This window comes from Pelobates fuscus, chromosome 7 (assembly GCF_036172605.1).
Source record: "Pelobates fuscus isolate aPelFus1 chromosome 7, aPelFus1.pri, whole genome shotgun sequence".
NCBI lineage: Eukaryota > Metazoa > Chordata > Amphibia > Anura > Pelobatidae > Pelobates > Pelobates fuscus.
In genome coordinates this window covers 37,756,227-37,770,980 of record NC_086323.1, presented here as the reverse complement: position 1 = coordinate 37,770,980, position 14,754 = coordinate 37,756,227, and the positions used below count along the sequence as shown (strand labels likewise).

General features: G+C 37.7%; 1 protein-coding gene across 1 annotated transcript in view; it reads right to left on the bottom strand.

Moving 5' to 3' along the window:
• Nucleotides 1-812: 812 nt before the first annotated feature.
• Nucleotides 813-14,754, bottom strand: part of ST6GALNAC3 (ST6 N-acetylgalactosaminide alpha-2,6-sialyltransferase 3) — a 269,526-nt gene continuing 255,584 nt past the window's right edge. Inside the window, exons 4-5 of the mRNA XM_063427942.1 lie at nt 3,082-3,189; nt 813-2,543 (exon numbers count right to left, since the gene is read on the bottom strand). Of these exons, the coding sequence (XP_063284012.1) occupies nt 2,360-2,543; nt 3,082-3,189 (292 nt within the window). The 3' untranslated portion in view covers nt 813-2,359. The remainder of the gene's footprint in view (nt 2,544-3,081; nt 3,190-14,754) is intronic.

Below are 14,754 nucleotides of genomic sequence, written 5' to 3'. Positions count from 1 at the left end.
CCACTAAGATGGATTAAAGATAGACACTATAGTCACCAAATCAACTTTAATTTAATGAATCACTCACTACTTAATTCTCTGCCATATACAACCCTAGTCACACCTCCCCACCTATAATGTGCACAGCCTTCCTAAACACTTCCTGTAAAGTGAGATCTAATGTTTAAACTTACATTATTCTACAGTCTGTATAATTTAGAATTTCATCGTTTCTGCACTGTTAATGGCTTGCAATATCTTGTGTGAGACTCCTGTGTGTGAGTAAAGTTAAATTTACAGAGCGGGAGATAAAAAACTTCTAAAGCAAGTTAACATCTGATTGAAAATGAAACCATTTTTTTCATGACGGCTGTGTAATACACAGGCAGATGAGGTGTGACTTGGGCTGCATAAACAGAAACAGAAGTGATTTGACTTCTAAATGGCAGAGGATTGAGCAGCAAGACGTACGAGGCATGATCTATACACAATAACTGCTTATTAGCCTGAAGTTATTTTGTGACTATAGTGTCCCTTTGATAATTAGCTTCTGGACTCCTAACAACGCTGATGGGGCACTGAGTCATTAAAGAAATCAGTAAAGAAATCAGTATTGCCAAAACTGATGCCAACCATAATGAATTTGATCATCCAAAAATGAGCATCTTTTCAATTGAATTTTTTTTTAAACAAGTCAGTTTGATATTATACACTTTAAAAACAACAACATTTATTTAAAACAAGTATCACAAAATTGTGTAAAATGACACAATCAACAACTAAACATTTTTACAATTACACAATGTAAACTATAAAAAAAATGTTTACGCGATTCAGGAAATAAATTTGAAAAAACTTTGGACTTTCAATGCGACACACAGTTCATTAAAACCAGAATGCATGAAAATGCAGTGATATCAGTGAATTTTTTATAATCAGGCCTGTGTTTATCCTTGAAGCCACCTAGAACTATTAATCTAGTGGACATTTGCAGGGTCAGAGTAGCAAATGTTTATAATAGATATTGTCAAATGTGAAGTTATAGTTAAATTGTGCTAAAATACCTATTGCTAATGTCACTTGAACCATCGTCAAGGAACACTTAATTAGACTGTTATATAGAGATAGCATCTGCATCTTAATTAACAGATAAAATCAGCTACTGAGATCTGTTTGCAGAAGAATTTATGTTAAATTTGGCTCTTTGCCTGCTGAGTTCGCGTTTAAATCATGTCCCGACATGGAAACCTCGCGGACAATTTAACGACAATCCCACCCAAAGTTTCTAACTAACGCTCTGAGCCAGAGAGATTACGTTTGGATATTTTTGCAAAAACAAATTAAACAAAATGTAAACAGCCAAGTAAACACAAGTTAAAACAACAAGTAAAATTAAACACACAAAAGTCCATTTGGCAACCAATAGATAAACTGACGTTCCAGAAGTACACCCAGTACTGTCAATATCTCTATATAAACAAACGCAACATATAAATATGGAAAAAATTACACATAAATTTATGATAAATGAAGAGAGGTACTGTGTATATGTAATTGTATAAAATCATTATCATATAAAAGTTGATATAAAAATAATTGTTTGTTACATTAATCCATGCTTGGTATAAAAGAAAATATAGAGGATTATTCTCAATTTAATGCTTAGACAAGACAAGTTCATTGTGTGCGAAGAGCATATTTCGGTCAAGTATTTGTTCACAGATTTATTTTTTCAGCTGCTAAAGAACACTGATGGCCTTGCAAGGTTTGTTAAATATTGCACGTTCCTATCTCAGTCCATACAAAGTCAGCTTCATGAAATCTTCACATTTGGGATTATCTTTCTATATTTCACCAGAGATGGTGTTCAGAGAATTGATATCAGAGATAAATCACTCCTGTCATAATCAAGTATACTCATTTTTGACACAGTGTCTTCTAGAAACAAGTTCTTTAAGATATTCCTGATTTTTGAATTTGTCTATATACTTCCAGGCATCACGGAAAGCTGGTTCGTTGATCAATAAGACAGTAAAGCTTCGAGGCTCAAATCCAAACAACAACGTACAGTCAGGATAGAGGAAGATTACTTTGTGTCGTCCGGGTGAGTGGAATTTATGAGCTCACATGGTCCTTCATGATGTCGGAGGTAACACAGTCTATCAGAATGGAGGTTTTACGGTATATTCTTGGTCAAGCCAGGTTGAGTAGAGTTAATACTGTCAGTCGGAGGTAATGGTGGTGACACTCTCCAGTCAAAATAGAGGTTACAGTGAATAGCCTGACTGAGTGGACATCATATTGGCAGTCAGAGTGAGTGGAGGTTTCACTGCCAGCTTGGTCAACGGGGGTCATACAGTCCAGTTAGGACGAGTGATGGTTATACTGTCCAGTCAGGGTGAGTGAAGGTTATATTGTGCTGCTTTGACCACTTGGCAAACACTCTTTTTTCGGTAATAAACCGGTGTCCTCCATATGGTGCGTTTTCATGTAGAAGATATTCCTCACATTCAAATCTTCCGGGCTCATAGTAATGATAAGGCACCTTCCTAGAGCCCTCCATCCTACAACAAAACACATAACATATACATGTTCATTTAATGCTATGCTAGGTAAGATGCATTAACATTTTCTTAAACATTCCTAGTTTCTAGTTCTATCAATCAGAGGTGGTTCGTCCATCGGAGCACTTAGGACACCACATCACCAAATAACCATTGTCATAAGAAAATACTGACATACAATTCAAGTATCCATCTCTTTGTATCAAGAAGAAGGAATTTTTCATATTACTGTCCATATATAAATAAAACCAATCTGTTCATCTGTCAAGTATGATGCATTCCTAAACTGAGATATAAAACATTTAATGCAACAATTATTCAGCTCTAGGAGAGAATCAGTGCAAATCTTTATTTTCTGTAAATACTGGAAGTAAAATACTTGCGAATTATTAATGGCATATGTAGCTACCAAACGTAATGTCTAGGACTTTTTCACTTAGTTTCAAGCAAAGATACGTGATATAATATTGCATCACCAATAAGAACACTGCATCGTCAAGCTGAACCATACGTTTGGTGTCCTAAAGTGATACCTTACCTGCAGTAGGTGTCGTTTATCATTCCATAGACATGGATCTTATTACACGCTTCTATGGCAAGGATCAAGGTGAACCAACCGGTGCTGAGATAAGACCCTGACTGGACTCTGGGAAAAAAATTACAAAATAGAAGAATGCAGTCAACAGCCAGTTAGAAAGTAACGCAATAAAAAAGTTACATTTGACCAATAGCCAAACCCTATTAAATTAATGTCACTCGGGAAGGTAATATAAATATCTCAATAACTGGAGTCTGGAGTCTCCAGAGGTATGAATTTTAGCATACAGAAATGTAAATTATATAAACGCACATTTTCTTCGTTTAACGCTATTCCCATCAGTGATCTAAACAGAATATAAAAGATAACTAAGTAAATGTATGTATTTATTCATAAAGTATTTTATCAGGAAACTTATATTTACATTTCCCTCTCCTGCATGTCATTCATATACAGCTAAGTTTATTTTTCTTGCGATATATATGATATTATTTTAAGAGTTGTCAAAAAATCAACAAATTCCGATGGCTGACAGAATGTACCAAATCCCAAATTTGCCAGGATTGGCTCGCTCACCTCTACATACAAGATTTTAATGTAAAAAGCTTTCAGATTTTTCTTCAAGTCTACCAAGGATATTTTATTGGAAATTTTAAAGGGGTTTCTTCAGTTTACAAGCTGTTGAGTGGCATCTTATTCTGCCAGAACGCTACGGATCAACAGCTAAATGCTGAATTTCTATTGCTTTCTCCTCCCAGGGTTTGCAATATTCATTTTAAGGGCAATAATAATCTTTCACACGAGTAGGTACAAATCAGAACCCTAAACAGTCCTCTTACACTTCTACATTGTAGACCGGAAAAATAGATTTCGCAATGAAAATGAGAGTAACACAATCTAGGAACTGGTAACTAATCTCTCATTTGCTGCAGGAATTTTTGGCTGTTCAGTACGGGTCAAGAAAAATGTCGAAATTTGGACGCAGTGAGCAGGAAATGGAGGTTTCAGAAGGTTAACGAGATTTTTTCACAGAAGAACGTTGAATAGAAAAAAATGGAGATTTAGTGGCGTAAACATAGGATGTTCTGGAGAAATCTAACTAACACAGAACAGGAAATAATTTGAAGACACAATCCTTTTACGTGGTTTATTTCTGAAGCAAGGACCATTTCAAATAATAAACAATTTCTTTGACTCTTTGTTTATTAGCACTGGTTCTATCTACTTTTGCCTATAAGACAATTAAAATCTTGTAACGTTAAAAATAAACACATAATGAAGTTCAGAAGCAAAGAAGAGATATTGCTTTCTCTACCCTAGGCTATACCTGTTTCAAATTGTATTAAGATGATATGATAAATATATAAAAGCTGAACAATTTTCTGCAATTTCATCACTTACATTATTTGTGGCATAATAGTTAAAGTCGAATAGTTGCTTAGCTACTAATATATTTAAAGGGTTTACAAACATTTTCCCTTTAACAACCATTTTTTGTAATATTTAAAAAAAATTTTTTTTTTTAAGTTTAACAAAACTGTTTTATATTTTGTTTTTTTAGCCAAAAACTTCATTTTTTTTGGTGTATGGTTTTCAGTGGAATATTATTGGTCCGGCTGGAAATTATCACTAAGCAACGTTGCCCGTTAGTGAATGTAACTTTTGTCAACTTGGCTGCAATGTCAGTTAATAAAGTGTAACGTTCTTCTAAATTGACGTGAATTTCACCCTACACAAAAGTACCTAAAGGAAAGTAAATACTATAAACAAATCAACACCCTCTCACACTGAAATGCACCCATTACACTTAGAGACACTCTTATAAAGCAGATGCAATGTGTTATACATTCCCTGACAAAACGCACATAAACAGAGGGTGATGATAGCATGTGGTGCTGACATTTCACAGATCTCTGCTTTATACAGCCAAGTTACGAAGCCTGAAGCCGCAGGGTGTCTCCCACACAAAGGATTATGGCATATAAAATATTTGAAGAAATTGCCATTTAAACATTTTATGTTTCTTTTCCAACACAGATTGCATTTTGCAGACAGGTGGATACAGAAATACTCCTAATATAATGCTAAAATGTTAAAACCATATAAAAGCCTTGTCTAGAAAAAGGTAACATCCTGGAAAATACATAGGTGTATAAACTGAAAACCCGAATTTCAAGATTTAGGCTTTGGAATAATTCACCAACAATAGGTATAGTTAGTTTGGCTAGATTTGGCATTTTTTCAATTCATTACTGGATGCTTAGTGGATAAAATCAGGAACAGGTGTAGTTTCAGCCTCCGAAATGTTCTAAAATGGATTAGCCTAAGGCAGAGCCTGTCTTAAGTTAAACATTGATGATATGCATGTATATGTGTTAAAGGGACACTATAGACACCTATACCAATTCAGCTCATTGAAGTGGTCTGGGTGCAGTGCCCCTATTGCACTCAGTGCTGCAATGTTAAAGATTGCAGTTCCAAAGAAAATGCAATGTTTACATAGCAGCACTAAGTCTGTCTCCAGTGGCTGTCTACCAGACAGCTACTGGAGGTGCTTCCTGGCTGTTAACGGACTTTTGGTCCAGTAACTGATGCTGGACATCCTCACTCTCTGCATGAGGACCTCCAGCATCAGATTTTCCCCATAGGAAAGCATTGATTCAATGCTTTCCTATGAGGATATAGCCTAATGCACGTGCAGCACTTGCCGCACATGTGCATTATTGCCCCCTCATCAGTAATGTCAGAGGAAGCGGAGCTTCGGCCCAGCGCCGAGGGACATAATAGTGCCAGGAATACAGTTTTGTATTCTTGGCACAATAATATCCCTTTTTAGAGAATCGTTTTAGAAGGCAGGCATTTGTCTAAAGTCATCATTCAAGGTTTACGACTGACATTTTTGGTACTGATCTAGATCAATCACTTTTTTACATGTAAGGTGAGGGTCACATATATCTCTCTTGTTTAAGCTATGCCTCTGAAGAATCCCGCGTTTGGCGGGAAAGTCCCAGTTTTGGATTGCAGTCCCTCCCACTTTTTTCCATTGAATGTTAATCCTATATAAAGTTTTGAAAGGATACGCTTATTTATGAAACGACTACGTTTCAACCATATTTACTCCCATTTGTTCTAGTTTGATAGAGCAGATATATAAACTCACTTGCTTTTTTACAGGTAAGCCTACAGACACCCACAATTCTTTGCACACTGGCAGCACAATTAGCCAATAGGCAAATTGTTAAAACAAAATTAAATTAATAAAATAAAAAAATTGGGTTCCCCCAAACCACCTACAGAAAGGTCTTGGAGATATGGTCCCTCCTATTCCTTGGTGTTATAGCTGGTGGTGTGATTATTAATAATAGACTTGTACGTGGAAAAACAGGGGTCACAGGCAGAAGTCCCCCCTGTGACTCCAACTATGGGCATTAAAAAGGGGGCTTAAAATTATGATTGTTGTCCACCCTTGCCCCCTTACACTGCCCCATATTTATGTGGCAACTGGCCAGCTGCCATATTATTAACCCATGTTCCCCCATTTTTAAAAAATACTATGTCTTGATTAACTATTAGTTGGTATGCAAACACTGAATATACACAATTCCTTCATTGTGCATTTAGTTTGTTTTGTGGTACGTCCATATGGAATTTTGGAATTCGGGATATTAGACGAATCACAGATCACCCCAAATTCAGACAAATTATGAATCAAAATGTACAAATCTAGTTAATGATAGAAAACAGACACTCTTTTATTAACCCTTTCATCACTCTTTGTATATTTCCTTGTATATTGTTTTTATTATATTTGAATTATGAAGAATTATTGGCCTCATCTGTGTAGTTAAATATATTTCCCCAGTCGTTAGCAATCAAAATGGTGCTAAATACAGATATTTTACCACTTGTAAAATCAGAACAAGCAGATTATTATTTTTTTTATTACTTGTATAATTCCATCATGCGGTTCGAGATTTCAATTGTTCAGTAATTTCTGGACAGGGTGGAATCTGGTGGACATTTATGCCGAATGTTGCATTGCAAATTCTGGACATTGATAAATATAGTGTCCTGTTATTTGCTTCTAAATGCCCACAGATGGCCCTGGCCACTTTTTGCAACCCAAGAAATTTGAACTTTAATTAGCAATCGTTGGGAGTCTTAATGTTTAGCAAAAAAACCTGTGTCAAACCATTTGAAAGCCAATGACTGATACTGAAGAATGTCGAATAGGCTAGGCTAGGATAGAGGACTGATGTCAGTGAATATTACACATTTCTTAGGCTGATACGTTACAGAACCTTGAAGACACTGTTGAAATCCGTATTTGATAAAATTCTTCCATTACATGAAACATTTTCTGTTAGTGGGGTTTTATCAGTATGCAGCTAAAGTACACATGTTCAATACTCCAGTTGATTAACGTCTTTGACAACAAATGGACTATTCAATATCCTGGCACGTTGATGGAGGTTATACTTAAACGATAACTTCCAATACTTCTGGTTTTCTTTTATCCACCGAACCCTTGGCAGAAAACCCAAAAGTTTAATTAATAGCTGTGAAATCATTTAACACATCATCACATCTCATTAACTGTTACAGTGTTTCCAAGCACGCCAGCACTTCCGTGCTATAACCCGCAGTCAAAAAGTAAAAAGCAACAAAAAGACTAAGATTCCAGCCCTGGCCCCCGGTCACCTCCTGTCCCAGCTCATGGTTCCCAATGATGGCAGGTGGGCAGTGGAGTCTCTATTAATTTTATACCTCTTGAAGGCTTACAGTGGTATGCCGTATTTCACCTCATAATAATCGCACCCTGGTTTTTCAGTCCAAAAATTGGTCCAAATTCAATTCCTCACGTAATAGTCGCCTTACTGACCATTACTGTTTTTGTTGTGAGACATTCTTATTCTTGAAAACGAATGGTGAATATCCTACTGACTGAATCGCTTTCTATTCTCTGTTCCAGGTGACTGATATAATCAGGAATCCCTCTGTTCCAAACGATGCTTATAATCAGGAATTTCTGTTTTTAGGTGATGGTTATAATAGAGAATCACTTTCTATACTATGTTCCAGGTGATGGTATAATAGTATAATCAGGAATTTCTCTGTTCCAGGTGATTGTTATAATCGTGAATCACTCTCTATTCTCTGTTCCAGGTGATGGTTATAATCAGGAATATCTCTGTTCTAGGTGATGGTTATAATAGAGAATTACTCTCTATTCTCTGTTCCATGTGATGGTTATAATCAGGAATATCTCTGTTCTAGGTGATGGTTATAATAGAGAATTACTCTCTATTCTCTGTTCCAGGTGATGGTTATAATCAGGAATATCTCTGTTCTAGGTGATGGTTATAATAGAGAATCACTCTCTATTCTCTGTTCCAGGTGATGGTTAAAATCAGGAATATCTCTGTTCTAGGTGATGGTTATAATAGAGAATCACTCTCTATTCTCTGTTCCAGGTGATGGTTATAATCAGGAATATCTCTGTTTTAGTTGATGGTTATCATAGAGAATCAGGAATATCTCTGTTGTAGGTGATGGTTATAATCAGGAATATCTCTGTTCTAGGTGATGGTTATAATAGACAATCACTCTCTATTCTCTGTTCCAGGTGATGGTTATAATCAGGAATATCTCTGTTCCAGGTGATGGTTATAATAGAGAATCACTCTCTATTCTCTGTTCCAGGTGATGGTTATAATCAGGAATATCTCTGTTGTAGGTGATGGTTAAAATAGAGAATCACCTGTATATTCACTGTTCCAGGTGATGGCTATAATCAGGAATATCTCTGTTCTAGGTGATGGTTATAATCAATAGTTACTCTCTATACTCTGGTCTAATTAATGTTTATAGTCATAGTTAATCAAATGATGAGAACAGCAAGAATAATAATAACAGTACTATACAGTAAGTATCAACTACTGACCTATACCAAATATACTAAATGTCAAAAAACAAATTCAAATCTTTTACTATCCCCCAAATCATTTTAACATCTAAAAAAAACTGAAATCTGAGCTTCTCTCAGACACCATTATTTTAATTGCTTATCTAATGAATTAATAAGATCATTAAACAAAATATTTTTTTTACTATTCTGTTCTAGATGAAATAATTAGCAATCGATTAAACGTAATTGCATTCTGTCGTTCCACTTTGTTTTAAATGGTTTGCAGCAATGAAAAATGCATGCAGAATAGCCCAGCACCACTATTTTTATGCTAAATAATGAATTAATTAAATGTTATTTCTTTTAACATCAGTGGGTTCTCTAAATCTGGATATACCTCAATTTTAGCATCTGTCAAAGGGGGTTTCATCTTTTTTTTTTTTTTTTTAACCACAGCATATACTCATATTTTCCTCTTTTTTCAGGCAGGGAAGCATGGCCAATGTTGTTTGCTCACGTAGTGGGGCACGCCAGTTAGGACAGGCCAACCGTTCTCTTGCTCAGAATTTTAAAAGAAAGCTTCAAGAACCATAACCACTTCAGCATATTGCAGTGGTTATGGTGCTTGACTTCTTACCTAGAGTCTGCTGGATGCTTCAACGCTGATTGGGGTTATTTCCCTGAAGCCCCAAATTCAGCACAGTGTCATGAATCCGTGACAGTGCATATTATTTATACCCGCAAATGTATTATTGATGCTAATGTAGTAATGGATGTATTAATTTAACATTCCCTATTTCTTGTGAGATGCCCTAAAATATACTCATGAATCTTTAATAAACATTTGATTTCTTACAAAAAGATATAAAATACAATAAATATATTAATAATTAAATAGATGTGGAGTGAGTCCCAAAGGCATGGATGTAAGAGAACGTGGAGTAAAATCGAGCAGTAACAAAACAAAAAGTTAATTCTCGTTATACAATCTCAATCCCCAGTACTACACTTCTAATGTCCTATATTTATAGTGCCCTGCGTTCTTCAAGGACAGTCACTTCCAGTAATTCAATAGGATGCATTGCGAGCAGAGATTACATTAAAATGCTTTCAACTTCAGTCACATTAGCATTCTTTCAAAAGTAAAGTGTTTGCTTCAGTCATATTTTTGCGAGAGCCTGATGGAACAAAAGGTACCATCTGCAGCAATTCCGTGTGCCTTGCTAACCGCACGACACAAGCTCATTGCTCAAGAGATGAAAAGGGCTATTTACCAAGGTCCTTCAGGGTTTAGCACAAGACTTTTCACTCACTGCAAGAAATCTCTCATATGGAAAGAATACACTCGAGCCATCGGCCGTTTAATAAGCTGTGTTCCCCACACATGAATTGCACCGGTTATAATTATTCCTTTCAGTATTCAATACAGCCTTGGCAAAAAGCAGAAATGTAGCAGTAAAAAAAAAACCAAGTGCAAATATGCAAATATGTAAAACTTTGTTTTGTGAGCCATTTTGTTTTTGTATAAATAAAATGCATGAACATAACTTATTCATGCATCAATGTTAATTCCATACCATCAACACAGGGAGGGGGATGGTCCTTTGGTGTTAGGTCCTTTGGTGCTTGGTTTATATCAACCCAATTTTAAAAGGTTTATATTAAACTAGGGGACAGACCCATAAGACTTTAAGCAACATAACCACTTCAGCAAGCTATAGCGGTTAGGTTGCATATGGTGCTTCTCTAACTGCCTCTAGGACAGAGGTATGAAAACTTTTGGTAGTGCTGTACCATAATAAAACTTGGAAGTCCTAATGTTTTCAAAGTAGTGTTTATGTATGTTGAGAAATTCTGCTTGTGTTATGTATGAGTGTGGCAAATGGTTTGTGAGGTTTTAAACGTGTGTTAGTTTTACGTATGTATGTGGTGTTATGTGAGTTTATCTACGAGGCTTTGTATAGTGTTGTGTTTGGGTTGTTATTTGCTTGTAGGGTTTTGTGATTGAATGTGGGTTGTTTGTGGTTTTGTACAATGTGTGTGTGGCAGGAACTCGTGGGTGGGATTATTGGTGTTGTGTGTTTGGGCTTCATGCTGTGCTATGTAAATACATGCCCTGTTTATGGTATTGATCTGTTGGATTACAAAATTATTTTGTTTCATCTGAGATATATTTACGTATATTCATAACCTTGGTGTTCCTGGTAGGGTGTTGAGGAAGCACTGTGTGCAGGAATTCCAGTTTTATGAGGGCAATTAATGTATTCCCAAAAACCTGGCTAAAAATGTACAATTCAAAATGCCTATATACAGATATTTCTGATCTCTTTGTAAACAGGCCAGATCATGTCAGTGAATGCAAACAAATAATGTGAATCCAAACATTACATGTATTTTATGCATAATGCCCCAAAACCAAAAAAAGCAATAAAACCACTTCCTAACATAAAGTGGATGGCCCCAGGGCCGGCGCCACCGTTAGACGAACTAGGCATTTGCCTGGTGGGCTCCCCCTGTCCTGAGCCACAGCACTGGGCGAGCAGCTCTAGAGCCGCCCCCCAGGTGCCCGAAAATGGGTGCGCCTGGAGGAGCCTTGTCACAGGGGGCCCAGGAGGTGGCCATAAAGCCACCTCAGGGTGCTCCCGAAGCTGTCCTTAAATCGGTATGGCAGAGCAGCACCAGCTTTACCCTGATGGCAGGTGCCTGCTCTGCCAATGAATGCCAGCGGAGGAGATGAGGCAGGCCGGCGGCAGTATGGGCAGCGAGGAAGGCTCTTCTTGCAGCTTCCCACTCCTCCCTCTGTGATGCCGGGAGTCATAATATGATGTCAGTCCGGCCCCAGCATACTAAACAGCGTGCTGGATGAATGAGGAGCTGCCCCACACTGGACCTCAGGGAGGTAAGGAGGCTGGATGTCTGAGTCTGTGTCAATGAGTGTGTGAGTGTTTGACTGTTAGTGAGTGTGTTTGTGTGTGTGTCTGTCAGTGAGTGTGTGAGTGTTTGACTGTCAGTGTGTGTGTGTTTGTGTGTGTGTGTCTGTCAGTGAGTGTCTGCCTGTGTGTGTGTGTGTCTGTCTGTCTGTCAGTGAGTGAGTGTGTGTCTGTCAGTGAGTGTGTGAGTGTTTGACTGTCAGTGTGTGTCTGTCTGTCTGTCAGTGACTGACTAAGTGAGTGTATGTTTGTCAGTGAGTGTCTGTCTGTGTGTGTCTGTCAGTGAGTGAGTGAGTGAGTGTGTGTGTGTGTGTGTGTCTGTCAGTGAGTGTGTGCGTGTTTGGCTATCAGTGTGTGTGTGTGTCTGCCTGTGTGTGTGTATGGCAGTGAGTGAGTGTATATATGTCAGTGAGTGTCTGCCTGTGTGTGTCTGTCAGTGAGTGTGTGAGTGTTTGACTGTCAGTGTGTGTGTGTCTGCCAGTGTGTGTGTGTGTGTCTCTGTTAGTGAGTGAGTGTATGTATGTCAGTGAGTGTCTGTGTGTTTGTGTGTCTGTCTGTCAGTGAGTGAGTGTATGTATGTCAGCGAGTGTGTCTGTCAGTGAGTTTGTGAGTGTTTGACTGTCAGTGTGTGTGTGTGTGTGTGCGTGCGTGTCTGTCAATGGATGTCTGTCAGTGAGTGAGTGTATGTTTGTCAGTGAGTTTCTGTGTGTGTGTGTGTGTGTGTGTGTCAGTGAGTGAGTGTATGTCTGTCAGTGAGTTTATGTGTGTGTGTGTATGTGTGTGTCTGTCAGTGAGTGATTGTGTCTGTCAGTGAGAGAGTGACATGACGGGGCGGCAAAATGGATCTTTGCCTAGGGCAGAAGAAATCCTTGCAATGGCCCATCATTGAACTGATAATATAAATTGCAAGTGCCTGCTGTCTCTCAACTGTGACAACTTATCTGATACAGCTCTGGTATTAATAAATATATCTGGGCCTCAGAGACCACTTCACACTTTAAGATTTAACCCATTGCTTCCCAGACAATGTTCAACTCACAGGTCCTAGTTAAAGGCAGCAAAATAAACCATTACCAATTTGTAATCAATCATACCACCCCTACTGTTTAATCATTTAATGCATCCACTACACACATCACATTAGTTAACCATATTTTGACAATGAAACAATAAGTGCCCATTAATTGACAATATCTTTACACGGAACAATGAATCCTACCTGCTGTGCATGACACCCTTCTCTAGAAAATATTGAGCTACATTATACAGTTTTATCCACTATAAAAGTGACTGCCAAAAGGTGGACACCCAGCTACATTTAATCTGGCAACGCATTCAAGCTATGGCCACTCCTGTTCTATATAGTTACCTGTTTGTGATATGATAAAGAGCATTGCTAGAACAGCGCTAGTGGTAATCATTGGAAATCAGGTTGATCAAATCGGATATAATAAGTATTAATATATGACTGTTCCAGTAGAGTTGTTAAGTACGGATTTAAACTTATTTTTTTAAATACAGGATGCTGAACATATCTACAACAACTACTAAAACATTTTTCAACCATTAGAACATATTTTTTCCTATAAAGTAATCAGTCTAAAACACTAAGTGCCTAAACAACTGTGGTATTAAAAGAACATTTTACATTCTGTTTCGTATTAATCGTGTTTTATACTTGCAGAATAATAAATGTATCAGGCTAAATCAATCTCTTTCTTTCAAGATCTATATGTAGTTTGCACTCAAGGTTTGTATAAACAGTGACATTCTTTTCAAATCGTTTTTATTAGGTATTTAATATTAAAATAAAATAAAAATGGCAATAATTAAATGAACAATAATAACAAATTGGGAAAGGGACACTTGGGAAAGTATCTAACAAGCAAGATTGGAAAATAATGGTTTCATCGTTTTCCTGGCACTATAGGGTTATTAGGTCCCCCCTCCTCAGGGCCCCCCTCCTGCTGGGCTGAAGGGGTTAAAACCCGTTCAGTCACTTACCTTTCTCCAGCGCCGGGCTCCCTCGGTGCTGGGGATCTCTCCTCCTCCTGCCGATATCAGAGCCGAATTACTCAATGCTTTCTCATGGACGTCAGCGTCTTCTCACTGATTTTCACAGTGAAAATCGCGGAAGCGGCCTCTAGTGGCTGTCAGTGAGACAGCCACTAGAGTTTGGATTAACCCTCAGTGAAACATAGCAGTTTCTCTAAAGCTGCTATGTTTTCAGCTAAAGGGTTAAAACCTGGGGGACCTGGCACCCAGACCACTTCATTGAGCTGAAGTGGTCTGGGTGCCTATGGTGGTCCTTTAAAAAAAGTTACATATTAATTGCCCTAGATCTGAGGAAGAAGCCTTTTATTGCATAAGCTTGGAATGTTTAATAAGCTTGTATCTGAGTAGAATTAATATTTAGAGAAAACATTAGGAAGAGACTCTTGAAATACATTATTTGTGGAGTAAGAATGACCCAAGTAAGTGGATAAATGGGTTGTTCAAATCATGAAGATATGCTCAGTGGTTGTCTGATATCTTAGCCATAAGTCAAAAAGATGAATGGTGCTTCGAGACGCAAAGTCCAGTAATGAACTATGCTACAGTCTTACATATTTTTTACTCAGAGTAACAACTGCACCACCAAATCTCGACTTGCCACCTCGCCTACACAGACAGCTGACCATTGTAGCGGAGAGCCGATCTTGCACAGCTATTCTCCACTAGAGATTCCAGTGAGGCTCAGGAACAAGGTGATGTTAAGTCCACAGGCAAGGTTTCCAGCAGGTAAAGTAATACAGCAGTATCCCCATCGCAATCCCAATAACTGGACGACACACA